This window comes from Ovis canadensis, chromosome 26, assembly GCF_042477335.2.
Source record: "Ovis canadensis isolate MfBH-ARS-UI-01 breed Bighorn chromosome 26, ARS-UI_OviCan_v2, whole genome shotgun sequence".
NCBI lineage: Eukaryota > Metazoa > Chordata > Mammalia > Artiodactyla > Bovidae > Ovis > Ovis canadensis.
The window spans coordinates 54,272,210-54,289,006 of NC_091270.1; the positions used below are offsets into that span (position 1 = coordinate 54,272,210).

The window sequence follows — 16,797 nt, forward strand, 5'->3', positions numbered from 1 at the left end:
CTGTAGAGGAGCTTGTGGTCCTGCCATGTGCTCTGGATTTTCTTTGAAATGACATCATTATAATTGCTTTTAAAAGTAATCTCTCTTAAAAATTGTTACAGCTATTCAACTATAACCTCAAATTGTGGTGCTAGAGAGCGTGTCTCCCTTACTGATCATTGTGTCTGACACCTAAGTAGTCGCTCAATAAATGCTTCTGAAATTAATGATGGACAGGGGAATGGAGGACAGTGAGCCGGGGTGAGAACTCAGGGAGCTGCCTTGATGAGCGGAAGTGGTAGCAGGAGGGATTCAGAGGAGCTGGAAGGGAAGGCGCATGATGTATGCCTGTGCCGGAAACGCTGAGTTTAATCTGGATCTGAACCTGTATAGAACTGAAAGGAAGGCCTGCCTCCTGTTACTGAACTCGAACAGAGTTTTGAGGGATTTGAAAGGCAGTTTCATACATGGGTGAACTCTGTGTACCCTTGGACACAGAGAAAAATACAGCCCTATACTTTATGCTTTTACCCTTTAATTTCTTTGCTTTCAGGGTTGAAGTAGTAGAGCCACTTGGAAATTTTTACAGCATCTAAACTGGCATACTGGCTCATAAAGTTTACAGCCGCACCTACAATAAAGACCATGTTTAAAAAGCTAGAGTGAAAAAAGGCAGGAGGAGGAAGGAACAGGAGTCTGTACCGAAAAAAATAGTACTGGGTGCTTTTCCACTGGCAAAAGAAAGTTTGCTTTTGTGAGCCTGGATACTACCAGTGTATAAAAATATTTCCATTAGTGAAGAATTATACCGTTTCATTGTTTCTCAAGTTAGAGTACACTTGCATTCCTGTACTTCTGTTTTCATATAATTATTCTGTTATAAATTATGAACCGTGAACTCAGAGCTGAATGTAAATAGAAGACCAAAAATATTATTATTATTATGTTATCTCATTTATTAATCTATGTATTTCTGAGGAAAACTGCTCCTTGACATATGTTAAAATGAGGGTTGAACTTTGGGTGTTAATACTTGGAGTGTTAAAAACAAACCTGTGGCAGTTGAGCTGGTTTTACGTAAGATTACTACATGACTAATAAATTAAGGTTGAGGTGCTAATTTTGGCAGGTTGGGTTGTGCTGATGCTCTCTTTAAGTTTAGAGCAATCTGGCCATTTTTCATCCCCTTGAGTCTTCCTCTGCCCCCTGCCCAAGTCTTCACACTCCTGCCTTTTTCCTTGCCCCCTGCAAGACGACGCTGGCCTCACGCGTTGCACAAACCCTGGGTTCTTGCCCCCCTGCAACTCGCTGTGCGTCCCCTCTGCCGGGAGAGCCTTGCTGTCATCACCGCCCGCCTGGTGCGCGCCTCCTTTCGATTTAGGATTGTGCGGGAGGTCATCTGCTACCTGCTAGAGTGCTGAGGGCTGTGTGATTTGTCTTGTTTGTAGTTGCCTCCACAGGGTTTGTCTGCGCTAACCTAGACGTTAAAGCCCTTGGTCTTGGGAGCTGTGCTTTGCTCCTTACTCTGTTTATATACGTTTTACCTAGGTGAAGTCTGCGTGCTCAGTAATTGATTTCAGGGAGGGACTTTTGTAGGTGGTTAGGCATCTTTGTCCTGTCAAGCCTCTGCTCTTTATTTGTTGAATTGACGGATGGTTGGTTGACAGTGTTGTTTAGCTTCTGGTGTACAGCAGAGTGATTCCATTTTACATATATACATATGTATTCTTTCTCAGGTTATTTTCCGTTATAGGTTGTTACAAGATATTGAATGTAGTTCCCTGTGCTATGCACTGGCCCTTATTGTTTATTTTATACACAGAAGTATACATCTGCTAGTCCCAAACTCCTGATTTATCCCTCCCGCCTTTCCCTTTGGTTCTCTAGGTCTGTGAGTCTATTTCTGTTCTGTTAAATAAGTTCATTTGTATCAGTTTTTAGATTCCACATATAACTGATAACATGACATAGGTCTTTTTCTGACTGACTTCACTTAGTATAATTAACCTCTGGGTCCATCCATGTGGCTGCAAATGGCATTTTTCCATTCTTTTTATGGCTGAATGATGTTCCGCTGTATATACGTAACACATCTTCTTTATCTGTTTTCTTCTTGATGCACATTGAGGTGCTTCCATGTCTTGGTTGCTGTGAATAGAGCTACTATGAACATTGGGTTGCATGTTTTTGGATTATGGTTTTCTCTAAAAATGTGCCCAGGAGAAAGATTGCTGAATCATATGGTAACTCAGTTGTTTGTTTTTTTTTTTTAGGAATCTCTTTACTGTTCTCTGTAGCGGCTGCACCAGTTTGCATTCCCACCAACAGTGTTGGAGGGTCGCCATTCCCCCACACCCTCTGGCGCATTTGTTATCTGTAGCCTTTTTGATGATGGCCATTCTGCCTGGTGTGAGGTGATACTTCACTGTAGTTTTGATTTGCATTTCTCTAGTAATTAGCAATGTTGACCATCTTTTCATGTGCCTGTTGGCCATCTGTATGTCTTCTTTGGGGAAATGTCTATTTAGGTCTTTTGCCCATTTTTTTTTTTTTTTGATTGGGTTGCTTTTTTGATATTGAGCTGTTATGATATGCTTATATATTTTGGAGATTAATCCTTTGTTGGTCACATAATTTGCAAATATTTTCTCCATCATGTAGGTTCTTTTCAATTTGTTGATGCTTTCCCTTGCTGGGCAAAAGCTTGTAGGTCTGATTAGGTGCTATTTATTTGTGTTTATATTTCTTTGTGTTGGAAGACTAACCTAAGAGAACATTGGTATGATTTATGTCAGAGAATGTTTTGCCTATGTCCTCTTCTGGGCATTTTATGGCGTCATGTCTCATATTTAAGTCTTTAAGCCATTTTAAGTTTATTTTTACGGTACGTGGTGTGAGGGAGTGTTCTAGTTTCAGTGATTTACGTGAGTTGTCCAGCCTCTGCAGCACCACTTGCTGAAGAGACTTAACCTTTTCTGTATTGAATACTCTTGCCTCCTTTGTTGAAGATTAACTGATCATGGGTATGTGGATTTATTTCTGCACTGTCTCTACCGTCCCATTGATCCACCGGCAGTGCCAGTTGTTGCTGTTGTTATTTAGTCCCTAAGGTGCAGCTGACTCTTTTGTGACCCCGTGGGCGATGGCCTGACGGGCTCCTTCTGTCCATGGGATTTCCCAGGCAAGAATACTGGAGCGGGTTGCCAGTTCCTTCTGCAGGGCATCTTTCTGACCCAGGGATCGAACCCATGTCCCCCGTGTTGGCAGGCAGATTCTTTAGCACGGAGCCAGCAGGGAAGCCCAGCACCACCATGCTTTGGTTACTGTAGCTCTGTAGAACTGTCTTAAGTCTGGGAGGGCTATGCCTCCAGTGTCGTTCTTTATCCTCGGGATTGCTTTGGAAATTCTGGGACTTTTATGGTCCCATAGAAATTTTAGGATTTCTTGTTACAGCTCTATGGAAAATTATTTGATAGGGATCATATTACATATATAGATTGCTTTTGGCAGTGCGGCCATTTTAACAATATTCTTGCAATCCAAGAGCATGGGTTATCTTTCTGTTTCTTTGAATAATTGTTAATTTCTTTCATTAGTATTTGACAGTTTTCAGCATATAAGTGTTTCACCTCCTTGGTGAGGTTTATTCCGAAGTACTTTATTTTTCTGATGGAATTTTGAAGTGGATTGTTGTACTTTCTCCTTCTGACTTTTCAGTGTTAGTGTAAAGAAATACAATAGATTTCTGTGTGTTATTCTTCTGTCCTGCTACCTTACTGAATTTTTAAAATCAGTTTTAATCGTTTTTGTGGAGTTTTTAGTGGAGTCTTTAGGGTTTTCTATATGCAGTATCATGCCTGCCAGGGCAGGAAAAGCAAGAGACACAGGTTCAACCCCAGGATCAGGAAGATCCCCTGGAGTAGGACATAGCAACCCACTCCAGTATTCTTGCCTGGAAAATTCCATGGACAGAAGAGCCTGGCAGGCTAAAGTGCATGGGTTGCAAAGATTCGAACATGACTGAGCACACAGAAACTGTATCGTCATCTGCATATAATGACAATTTTACTTCTTCCCTTCCAATTTGGATACTTCTGTTTCTTTTTCTTGTCTGATTGCTGTGGCTAGGACTTCTAATACTATGTTGAAAGCAAGTGGGTAGAGTAGGCATCCTTGTTTTCTTCCATATTTTAGTGGGAAGCTTTTCAGCATTGAGTATTGTGTTGGTTGTGGGTTTGTCATAAATAGCTTTTAATAATGCTGAGATATATACCCACTTAGGCAAGAGTTTTTATCATGAATGCATGTTGAATTTTATCAAGTGCTTTTTCAGCGTCTATTGAGCTGATCGTGTGATTTTTATCTTTTTTGTTGATATGATTGATGCAATGTATCACATTGAGTGATTTGTAAATGCTGAACCATCCTTGGGACCCCGGAATGAGTCCAGCTTGACCATGGTGGATGTATTTTTTTAAATGTATTGTCAGGTTCAGTTCGATACTTTTGCATACTCATGTGGAAAGAGAGTGACTCTTGGTCCTTGCTTGTTGCAAGTCTTGGTTAAAGAGCTGGTGCTGGACTGGGATAGCCAAGGGCACACTGTGGTTGACTGCTGCTCGGGCCTGGGGTCCGTTTGTCTCTCTCAGGCGTCCATATTCACAGTCAGGTGTGTGGTGAATAAAACCTTCTGGTTCTCCTTTTTTTGTGTGTGTGAACTGCTGCCTTCAAACACCACAGCTTTCTTTGGCACATTTATCATGGATGATGAAGTGTGTGCTTTTAGGCATTGGTACTTGGACCCTAGATTTATTCTGAGGAATTGTGAGGAACTTTTCCCCTATTTTATAAAGTTAAGGATTCTGGAAAAAAGGAACCCCTGAAATCTTAAAAATTTAACAGTAAATTCTGTTTTTGAATGCCTGGTTTTTTAAGGCAGGTATTATGATCTTCGTTATTTGCAGATGTGGAAACAGAGCCTTGCTGGGGCTGAGACCTGAGTCTAGGTCTTTTGGAGATTCCAGACCCATAAGTTTTTTCCTTAATGGCTTTGCCTTTCACTTTTATTCAAGGTTTATATGGGTACAATGGATTGTTTGCTGTGGAAAGTTCTTTAGGACTGAAGACAGGTCTTGGTTCGATTCCAGTTTTATATATAAGTATCTTTGTGTCTTTGGGAAAGTCATTTAGTCTCTCTCAGCCTCCCCCCTTTTTTTTTTTCCCTCTATAAAATTGATATGTAGTGGTTTCCCAGCCTTATCCTCAGTTATTAGGAGACATTTTGAACATGGGTGTGTGTAGTATAGAGCACCATCTGTGACTGTTAAGGGAGAGGGCAGGTATCCTCATTTGTAATAATGAGCTCTCCCCAAACTTCAGCATGTGTTAAGTGGCATCAACAGGAATTACTTCTGCAGGTCTTTTGGTTGCTATGAAGTGACTAGCATGTGACAGCACCGTGACAAGGTGCAGAAACGTCAGCTCTTGGGTGACTCAGAGCTGGGGGCATTGCAGCAAGTTGCAGAGTCTAGAAACTCCCGTAGTGACAGGACCAAAAAGCTGAGCTGATCTCCAGTAGGGCAGGACCTTTAACACCTCTGGTGGGTAAAGGGGAGGGGAGAAGTCACACCTTTGCTGTTATTGCTACCTGACTGGTGTTTTCTTTTTTTAAATGGTTGGGGTAAAGATCTTTTGAGAGGACTGGCGAGACTGACTCAAAGTATATTTAGGTTTTATTTTACCAGCCCTAGTTTTAAGGATAGGAATTCAAAATGTGAAAGTAAAACCGCCCAGGTGATTTGGATACAGTCGAAAGACAAATTTTAAAATGAATTGTAACAGTGGTGCCAAAGGGCATTTTCTTTTCTGCAGACCCCAACGGAAGGAGTGTATCGTCTGAATGGATGCCCCAGACTGGTAGGTTGGTTGGTTGGTGTTTCCTTTTAGGCTTCTTGGGAACTTTTTCTGGCTCTTGGCTTAGTCTTTCTTTTCTTTGTCCTCTTCCCCTCCCTCCTTTCACCTTCTCTCCCTCTTTCCTGCCTCTTGTTTTTTTTTTTTTACTACTTTATAAAACCAGAATAATATTACTTATCATATCCGTCAGAAACAAAGCTAAAGAGTAAAGTGAAATAAAACGTCATAGAGCTGAGTGACTGGGTTGAATGATCATCTTGGAGTGAGTGTATATGCTGAGATAGGAGCCAAGAGGTGCCAGGACTCAGGAGAAGGGTGGGTGACCACACATTCTTGTTCTGTAAACTTTAAAATATTTGAACTTGGTCATCTGACATGTGTTTCTTTTTACTTTAGAGAAAAGACAAGATCTTTACAGAGTCAGTGTACTAGGGAGGACTGTATATATTATATTTCTCCAGTGAATTTCATCCTGAAATGGCTGTGTTCTCTGAAAGTCGCACAATGTAAGTGCCTGCTGTTTCCGGGTTCGTCTCTGCAGGGGCAGCTCCTTGCAGCACGGCGTTGGGAATTGCTGCGTGCATCACACTTGCACCTCATGGTCCTGGGTGAAGGGGCAGAGAGGACTGTTGCTGGGGGATGTTGGCCCAGGACATCACAGCTGGGTCATTCCCTCTTGCCAGTTTACAAGTTGAATTTGAGGACGTTTCTGCCTTTTCTCCTACACTGGGCATGGGCTGTTGCTCTTAAGAGCCTGTATGTCCAACTTGGGTTGGTGTGAAAGTGCAGTAGGAACATACCCTGGGGGATGGCTATGGCGTTTGCCCCCTCCTCTCAGCGGTGCCCTTGGAAGAACTGGGCTGGATAGACAGGTGCTGTCTGGACTCTGCATGGTGCTTCTTTTGAAAGGAGGTGTGTATATGACCAGATCATCTCCTTCTGTTTGCTTTTCTTCTTTGAAGTCTAATCCTGACTCAGTCTGGGCCACCTGGTGGATTCAGGCCACCAAAGCCCCTCTTGTGGCTGCTCCTGAACCAAAGCTTCCCTGGTACAAAAGCATCTTAATTTGTAAATCTACTAGCTTCATGGAGGTTTGAATGCATATTTCACAGAGTGTGTATATCATGCAGGATAGAAAGTAAAAGTTTTATTGTAAACCAAACAACAAAAGTGATTGTAATAAGGTTAAACAAAGTAGTACGCTTTCTGAAGAACATCTAAGTCTTTAGTATTCAGAGTAACTCACCTGCCTTGTGAATCTACAGAGGGTGGGTTTAGAAGTTTAGAATTAGAGTGCTCAGCTCACTTGCCGTTCCTATTTTTATAGTATGAAGTGTATTTGTCCTTGAGAAGAATTTTCTTTTCCTGCTGTGCCTTCCTTGAAACAAACATTTGAAGTAATGAAATAGATTATGGTTCAATAAAATATTTGAAGCCATGGGTATGGAGGGTTCATAAGCCGTATGGAGTTATAGCTTTATTGGTATGTGTGTGTAGCAGAGGTATTTGTTTGTGTATATGTGTGTAGAAGTCTAAATTTTTGATATGAAAGGAGTGTAAATATTTAATATCTAGAGCAATGTTTGAATTACCTGGGGAAATATTCTTCATTTCCACAGAAACTGGTCAATGAGTGAGAGAAATTATTAATATTCAGTTATTTTAAAATTGAATTATAATTGACTTACAGGGTGCTAGTTTCTGTGTACAGCAGAGTGATTCAGTTATATCCAGTTATTTATCTTTTCAGATTGTTTTGTTATAGGTTATCACAAGATATTGAATACAGTTCCCTTTGCGATACAGGAGGACTGTCTATCTATTTTATATATACTAGTGTGGGTCTGTTTTTTCGGGGGCCTTTAAATGAATTCGATTCCTTTACTTTTGGCTGTGCTGGGTCTCCGTTGCGGCGTGGGCATTCTCTAGTTGTGGGGGCTTCCCTTCGTTGCGGTGAGCAGGCTCCTCATGGTGGTGGCTTCTCCTCTTGCAGAGTATGGGCCCCAGGCACTGGGGCTCAGCAGCTGTGACTCACAGGCTTAGCTGCTTTGCAGCGTGTGGGATCTTCCCGGACCAGGAATCTAACCCATGTCCCCTGCATTGGCAGGCGGATTCTTAAGCACCGGATCACCAGGGAAGTGCTGCTATGAATCTTTTAATCCCAAACTCCTGAGTTATCTCTCCTCTTCTTTCTCCTTTGGTGACTGTAGGTATGTTCTCTGTGCCTGTGAGTCTATTTCTGCTTTGTAATTAGGTTCGTTTACATCAGGTTTTCAGATTCCACATCTCAGTGATGTCTTGTGGTGTTTGTCTTTCTGTGACTTACTTCACTTCATATGATGATCTCTAGGTCCGTCCATGTTGCTGGAGACGGCTTTATTTCATTCTTTTTAAAGGCTGAATGATATTCCCTTGTGTGTGCACGCGCGCACATCGTGTCTTCTTTATCCACTCCCCTGTCAGTGGGCCCTTAGGTCGCTTCCATACCTTCGCTGTTGTGAGTAGTGCTGCCGTGGACACTGAGGTGCATGTGTCTTTTCAAATTAGAGTGTTCATCTGCATATGTGCCTAGGGCTGGGATTGCTGGACCACATGGTAACTCAATTGTTAGTTTTTAAGGAACCCCCATACTGTTCTCCATAGTGGCTGCAACCAATCTGCAGTCCTGCTAACGATGCAGGGGATTTCCCTTTTCTCCACACCCTCTCCCGCATTTATTAGTAGATGCTTTGATGATGGCCATTCTTACCGATGAGAGGTGATACTTCACTCTAGTTTTCATTTGTGTTTCTCTGATAATTAGCAGTGTTTAGTGTCTTTTCATGTGCCTGTTGGCCATCTGTATGTCTCTGGAGAAATGTCTATTTAGATCATATGCCCGTGCTTTGATTGAGTTGGTTGCTTTTTTTGTTTTGTTTTCTTTTTGATATTGAGCTGTTTGTCTGTTTTGAAAATTAAGCCTTGTTGGTCACAACATTTGCAAATATTTATTCTCGTTCAGTAGGTTGTTTTTACATTTTGTTTTTGGTTTTCTTTGCTGTGTAAAAGCTTATAAATCTGATTAGGCTCTATTTGTTTATTTTTGCTTTTATTTATTTTGTGTTGAAAGACTGACCTAAGAAAGCATTGGTATGATTTTTGTCAGAGAATCTTCTCTCCCAGGAGTTTTATGGCCATGTCTTAGGTTTTAGACCATTTTGAGTTAAGTTTGTGTATGGCACGGGGGAGTGTTCTAACTTAAGTGATTTACATGCAGCCCTCCAGATTAACATTCAGTTTTGTTAATGAAAAATCAAGAGTTTTTATTTGATTCTGTTAGTTATTGAGTATAAAGACTGGTCTTAAATTCACATAGCTCCCTTTAGTTTGTTATTTTTCTCATAAGGAATATTAACCTATAATCTTTAAGTTTAGCATTTGGAGCTTGGCATGATTATGTTTTCTTGAAATTGGAGAAATGAAATTTTTTAGTTAATTTATTTATTAATTGAAGGATAATTGCTTTACAGAATTTTGTTGTTTTCTGTCAAACCTCAACATGAATCAGTCATAGGTGTACATATGTCCGTTCCCTCTTGAACCTCCCTCCCGTTTCCCTCCCCATCCCACCCCTCTAGGTTGATATAGAGCCCTGTTTGAGTTCCCTAAGTCATACAGCAAATCCCCATTGGCTGTCTATTTTGCATATGGTAATGTAAGTTTCCATGTTACTCTCCATACTTCCCACCCTCTCCTCCTCTCTCCCTGTGTCCATAAGTCTGTTCTCTATGCCTGTTTGGAGAAGTGAAATTTTAATACTAATTATCTTAAATGTTTTCTTGGTGCATTGGGATTTAGCAAAGTTTTAAAAATATTAGTAAACTTAAAAGTAGTATTATAAAAGGCATTGGTTAGAGAGTGTGTCAGTGATCTTTTGAATGGTGATGTTTGAGGAGTTGGCCATAAACTTCTAGAATTGAATGTAAAAACCAGGATTAAAAAAAACAAAAACAAAACTCTAGTCTTCTCCAAAGCAGAGGAAATTGAAAGCAAAGAATCTTGTGCCATCCTTATTTTGCTACCAGCCATGTGGTGGGCGTGCTGGCAGGAGAGAGACCTGGCGGCAGATAAGTGGTTCTGAGCACGCCGGGGAGGTGCCGCCAAGCCTGGCACTGATAGGACAGTGGGGACGGGTGTTTGTAAGGATTTGAAGAGACGGCAGAAAGCATTATTAGAGATGGTGAAAACTCAACAGTATCTAACCACAGAAAGTATCTGTAAAGCATCTTGTGCTTCACAAGATGGAAGAGTTAGAAGAGAAGAGAACAAGAGGGGAGCAGAACCCACGTGGTTCTCTGGCTGGAAAATGTTACTTAGAACTTGATGTGCATGTGATCAAGCTGATTTCATGCTTACAAGTATACTTTTAAGCACTTGTAATGTTTTGAACTGTGGTGTTGGAGAAGACTTGAGAGTCCCTTGGACTGAAAGGAGATCTAACCAGTCCATTCTGAAGGAGATCAGCCCTGGGATTTCTTTGGAAGGAATGATGCTAAAGCTGAAACTCCAGTACTTTGGCCACCTCATGAGAAGAGCTGACTCATTGGAAAAGACTCTGATGCTGGGAGGGATTGGGGGCAGGAGGAGAAGGGGACGACCGAGGATGAGATGGCTGGATGGCATCACTGACTCGATGGACGTGAGTCTGAGTGAACTCTGGGAGTTGGTGATGGACAGGGAGGCCTGGCGTGCTGCGATTCATGGGGTCGCAGAGAGTCGGACACGACTGAGCGACTGAACGGAACTGAACTGAATGTTTAGTTTGAGGATACAATACTTAGGTTAATGAGCCAATGTTTACTAGTTTACCCCTAATAATTGCTGTGCTGTGCTGTGTGTGCTCGCTTAGTCGTGTCTGATTCTTTGCGATCCGTGGACTGCAGCACTCCAGGCTTTCCTGTCCTTCTCTGCTTCCTGGAGTTAGCTTAAACTCATGTCAGTTGAGTTGGTGATGCCATCCAACCTTCTGTTGCCCAGCTCTGGTGCCCAGTGAATATATACTAATACTAATTTTACTCAGCAAAAATGTGGACAGAAAAGAAATTTTTACATAAAAATTATTCACTGCATTCTAAAATGCATGGAACATCCATTAAATGTAAATATTAACAGTTAGAAGATATTTTGAGATCTGATGGAAGGTAATTTAGTGCTGCTTATTTTTAAAATTGAAATTGAGTATTTTTAATCCCCTTGGGGTAGGAAGGTCCAGAATATGGTACTTTAAAACCATTATTGTTTAGTCATAACCTTCTCTCAATAACATAACCATAGTGATAAAAAACTGATTATTTCAAGTATCAGATAGTCACATATGAAAAAAATCTTAAGAAATCAGAAAATTTTAGATAATTAGGACTTAACCAATAATAAGGCATATATTGAGTTTCTAAATGGCTGTATGGGAATTTATTGTTCTTGAATGACTTTTTTTTAATGATAAACTGGGAAGCTTTAATGAGCAGTGTTGTTATAAGCACTACAGCAAAACAACCATTGTCAGTAGCTTTCTCATATAGGAATTGCATGTGGCCATTATTCGTCTGCATATTCTTCTCTTTTTACTTGGTAAGGATTTCAGAGAGAAAGAGAGGAGCTAGCCTAGGCATTTTTTTACTTTAAAAACCTGTGAGAAACCATGATGCAAAAGAATATGAAAAGGAATGCATATGTGTGCACTGTGTGTGTGTATATATGTGTGTGTATATATGTGTGTATATGTGTGTGTGTATATATGTGTGTGTGTATATGTGTGTGTATATGTGTATGTGTGTATATATATGTGTGTGTATATGTGTGTGTATATGTGTGTGTATATATATGTGTGTGTATATATATGTGTGTGTGTATATATATGTTTGTATGCGTGTGTATATATATGTGTGTGTATATATATGTGTGTGTATATATGTGTGTGTGTGTATATATTTGTATGTGTGTGTGTATATATATGTGTGTGTATATATATGTGTGTGTGTATATATTTGTATGTGTGTGTATATATATATATATATATATGTGTGTGTGTATATATATGTGTGTGTGTATATATTTGTATGTGTGTGTATATATGTGTGTGTGTATATATTTGTATGTGTGTGTATATATGTGTGTGTATATATTTGTATGTGTGTGTATATATATGTGTGTGTGTATATATTTGTGTGTGTGTGTATATATATATGTATATATATGTGTGTGTATATATATGTGTGTGTGTATATATTTGTATGTGTGTGTATATATGTGTGTGTATATATGTGTGTATATATATGTGTCTGTGTGTATATGTTTGTATGTGTGTGTATATATATGTGTATGTATATATATGTGTGTGTATATATTTGTGTCTGTGTGTATATATATGTGTGTGTATATATATGTGTGTGTGTATATATTTGTGTGTGTGTGTATATATATATGTATGTATATATATGTGTGTGTGTGTATATATTTGTATGTGTGTGTGTATATATATATATGTGTGTGTAATTGAACCAGTTTGCTGTATAGCAGGAATTAACACAACATTATAGATCAACTATACTTCAATAAAATCAATTCTAAAAAATTTGGCATTTCTATAAATTTTCTTTGGGAGTTAAACTTGATCTCATTCTGTGTTACAGTGAGTATTCTGCCTGAGGGTATTAAGCTGTCTTGATAATAGTTGTATTGAATTAGGCAGCGAGAGGCAGTTGGACCTCTTGCATTCCTTTTTTCTTGAGTTGTGAGGTCAAGTAGCACCTCCTTTCTTCCTTCTTACTTGAAGGAGGGAGGTTTCCGGCGAATCTTTAATTAATTGATTGGCTGATTTATTTATTTATGAATAATAAAATCTTCCTGTAAATAAAATATTTTAAAATTAGATAATTTTAATTGGAAGAGACAGGAAGGGATGCGGTACCTTGGCTTGGAGAAACAAGTGCTTTTCTGTGTTGTCTAAATTCAGACTGTTTTGTTTCCTGCAGAGTACGTAGTATGTTTTAATCACATTATTAAATGATATAATCAACTTCAGACCATCCGCTTATTAATTTACAAGGAAATGAAATGTAATTGCCTGTTTATTTTCTTTTGTCAGGATGGAGAGTGACATGATGTCATTAGAAATTTCAATGCCATATCGAGGCCGTGAAGTAACATAGCCAGAAGCTGTTTCTCATGAACGTTGTAAACTTAGAATTCCAATTACATTTCAACAGTGTTCCAGGAGAACAAGTTAGTCTCTCTGAAAGTGATTTCGCCTTCCTTTCCTGTCCCCTTGGATTGAGATTCTTTGATCCCACTTTGTACAAACAATCTCCTGTGCAAATAGTGAATGTGTAAATGCTTTTGAATTTTTTCTCTAGCTTAGCCATCAAGTTCAACATCTAGAAATAGTTGCTTTACAAATGATTCATCTCAAATTTTTATAATGCAGTTGTATTAAGGTTGACTTGATAATCTTACAGATACTTCATGCTCAGTTAAGAGCTAGCTGGCCCAGAAAAGCTGCATTTTAATACAGAAAGGCAAAAGGAAACAAAGAACCCCCCAAAAGCAAAATGTGGAAACCTGTATCTTCTGGATCATGCCCCTAGATGAGTCTGAATCTGTGGAAGGATGAGGAGTCCAATTATTTACTGAAATTCCTGTTGCTAAGGCAAATTCATGCTCTCCGTGAGTAGGGTCAGACTCTGTAAACCGCCTTGCACACTGGTGCCCTCTTCTGGAATACTGAATGCAGGACTAGTAAAGTGAGCCAGGTTAAATTCTGAGGAGGCACAATCTCTTGGTGACACTAGAATTCTTCATTGGTAAATACTTACTTTTGGCCTTTGTGCTGAAGAGAGAAATAGTGTTAAGGAGTTCTGATTATTAGGTTCTGTTTATGGTTCTCTTATAAAGGTCCCTAAATCATTTATATTAGTAGGTAAGAGGTAGTCCCATCTAGAGAATTATATTCTATATAAATGTCAAAAATGGGTTCATTTGAAGTCATTTTCTTTAGAAAAACCAAGTATTCATTTCTACTGAGAGCCAACATTTATATATGATTACAAATAGCACTTTACATTTAATAAAATACTGTCAAATGTAATTATCTCAAGTAGTAATCTTAATGATGTGGGGGGGGAGGGTGTTGTAGTGATGAAAATGGGTCTGATGATGGCAGCTGACATTTATTATTTACTGTACACCAGACCCTGCATTGACCATTTATGCAAATCTTCTCATTTAATCTTCATAACCCCTCATTCTCTTCACTGTGCAGGTGAACAAACTTGAGTCTTACGGAGAATAATGGATTTGACCCAAACTGGTGATTGATGGAACCTGTGTTTGAACCACTCCAGTATTCTTGCCTGGAGAATCCCATGGACAGAGAAGCCTGGTGGGCTACTGTCCATAGGGTCACAGAGAGTTAGACATGACTGAAGCGACTTAGCACAGCGCATACGCAGCACAGTCTAGTGGAAGCTTTGCAACAGATACTCACTTTTAACATCTTCTAAATACAGTTGTTCCTTACTGGCAAGCTGAGTGCTTGCATGGAGAATCTCATTAATGAATTAATGGAACCTCCTAATTCTTTCACTGCAATGGCATTGTATTCAGGTGAATACTCTGCTAGACTTTTTTTTTTTTTTTTTTTTTTGCTGTTGGCACATAGCAAGGTTCCTTGGTCAATGGGTGGCTGCTGTGCCTGTGCTGAGTTCCCATAGGTAGTGCTGCCTGGATATGCTGTGGGCACATTATACTTAACACGTCTTCAAGTCTCTGAAGCAAACTCAGGATCTGTTCTGTCTCCTGTTTTTCTCCATATGCTTACGCACCCTCTGCTCGCTCTCTCCTTTTCTAACTCCCCCTCCCTTCTTATCCTTCCCACGACTCCCTTCCCTGCTTCTCCCTCTCCTTCCTCTCTCTCCTCCCCCTCCCCCTAGTATGCATTCCTCCTTATTCCTGAGGGAAGAAGCCCTTCCTGAGGGAAGAAGAGTGCTAAGGCCTGTCTCAGGCCCACAGTTTGCCTAAGACAACCTCTGGGAAGCATTACTTCCAGGCTCAGCCAGAATTAGATGCTAGTAGGAAATAGTACCACTGGAGATGCTGTAGCTGTTCTGAACAATCTTACTGACGTTTCCCTTGAGATTAGATTGGGTGTAGAAAGCTCCCAAAGTTCAGCAATGAATTCAGTAAAATTGCAGAATACAGAATAAATAGATAAATCTCTTGCATTGCTACACATTAGCAATGAAAGATCAGAAAGATAAATTAAGGAAATAATCTCATTTACTTTCACATCAAAATGAATCAAATACCTAGGAATAAATATACCTAAGGAGGTAAAACTCAACGTTCAAAAAACTAAGATCATGGTATCTGGTCCCATGACTTCATGGCAAATAGATGGAGAAACAATGGAAACAGTTACAGACTTTCTTTTCTTGGGTTCAAAATCACTATAGATGGTGGCTGCAGCCATGAAATTAAAAGATGCTTGCTCCTTGGAAGAAAAGCTATGACAAACCTAGACAGTGTATTAAAAAGCAGAGACATTACTCTGCCAACAATAGTCTATCTAATCAAAGCTATGGTTTTTCCAGTAGTCATGTATGGATGGATATGAGAGTTGGACCATAAAGAAAGCTGAGCACTAAATAATTGATGGTTTTAAACTGTGGTGGTGGAGAAGACTCTTGTGAGTCCTTGGACTGCAAGGAGATCCAGCCAGTCAATCCTAAAGGAAATAAGTCCTGAATATTCATTGGAAGGACTGATCCTGAAGCTGAAACTCCAATACTTTGGCCACCTGACGTGAAGAACAGACTCGTTGGAAAAGACCCTGATGCTGGGAAGGATTGAAGGCAGGAGGAGAAGGGGACAACAGAGGATGAGATGGTTGCATGGCATCACTGACTCTATGGACGAGTTTTAGAAAGCTCCAGGAGTTGTGATGGACAGGGAAGCCTGGCGTGCTGCAGTCCATGGTGTCTCAAAGAGTTGGACCCAACTGAGTGACTGAATGGAACTGAAGGAGGTAAAAGACCTGTACTCCAAAAACTATAAAATGCTGATGAAAGAAATCAAAGATGGTACTAATAGATAGAAGTGTGTTCTTAGACTGGAAGAATTAATATTGTCAAAATGGCTATACTACACAAGGCAATCTACAAATTCAGTGCAATGCCTATCAAACTACCAGTGGCATTTTTCACAGAACTAGAAGAAAAAGCTTTACAAATTGTGTATGAAAAAGCAAAAGACCCCAAAGAGCCAAAGTAGTTATAAGAAAGAAAAGTTGAGTTGAAAGAATATGGATCCCTGACTTCAGACTATACTGAAAAGCTACAGTAATCAAAACAGTATGGCATTGGCACAAAACAGAAATATGAATCAGTGGAACAGGCTGGAAAGCCCAGAAATACACCCACACACCTAGTTTTGATTACTATGACAAAGGAGGCAAGAATATGCAATGGAGAAAAGACTGTCTCTTTAGTAAGTGGTGCTGGGAAAACGACAGCTATATGTTAAAGAATGAAATTAGAACATTCTTTAACACCATACAGAAAAAATAAGCTCAGCATGAATTAGAAACCTAAATGTAAGACTAGATACTATAAAATTCCTAGAGGAAAGCCACGGCAGAAGATTCTTTGACACAAATTGCGGCAATATGTTTTTGAATCCATCTCCAAGAGTAACAAATATAAAAACAAAAAACAAATAATGGTATCTACTTAAAGTCAAAAGCTTTTGCACATCAAAGGAAACTGTAAACAAAACAAAAAGACAGCCTGTGGAATGGGAGAAAATGTTTGCAAATGATGTGAACAACAAAGGATTAAACTCTAAAATATACAGATTATATGCCCCAAATCG

At 39.7% G+C, this 16,797-nt stretch overlaps 1 protein-coding gene across 11 annotated transcripts in view; it reads left to right on the top strand.

Moving 5' to 3' along the window:
• Positions 1 to 16,797, top strand: part of PSD3 (pleckstrin and Sec7 domain containing 3) — a 589,734-nt gene that overhangs the window by 323,716 nt on the left and 249,221 nt on the right. For 3 of the 11 annotated variants that reach the window (XM_069572785.1, XM_069572792.1, XM_069572786.1), the window contains exon 2: positions 5,851 to 5,895. The exons of the other annotated variants lie outside the window; for them this stretch is intronic. In XM_069572785.1, coding sequence (XP_069428886.1) covers positions 5,879 to 5,895 — 17 coding nt within the window. In that variant the 5' untranslated portion in view covers positions 5,851 to 5,878. The remainder of the gene's footprint in view (positions 1 to 5,850; positions 5,896 to 16,797) is intronic. 11 annotated transcript variants of the gene reach the window in all.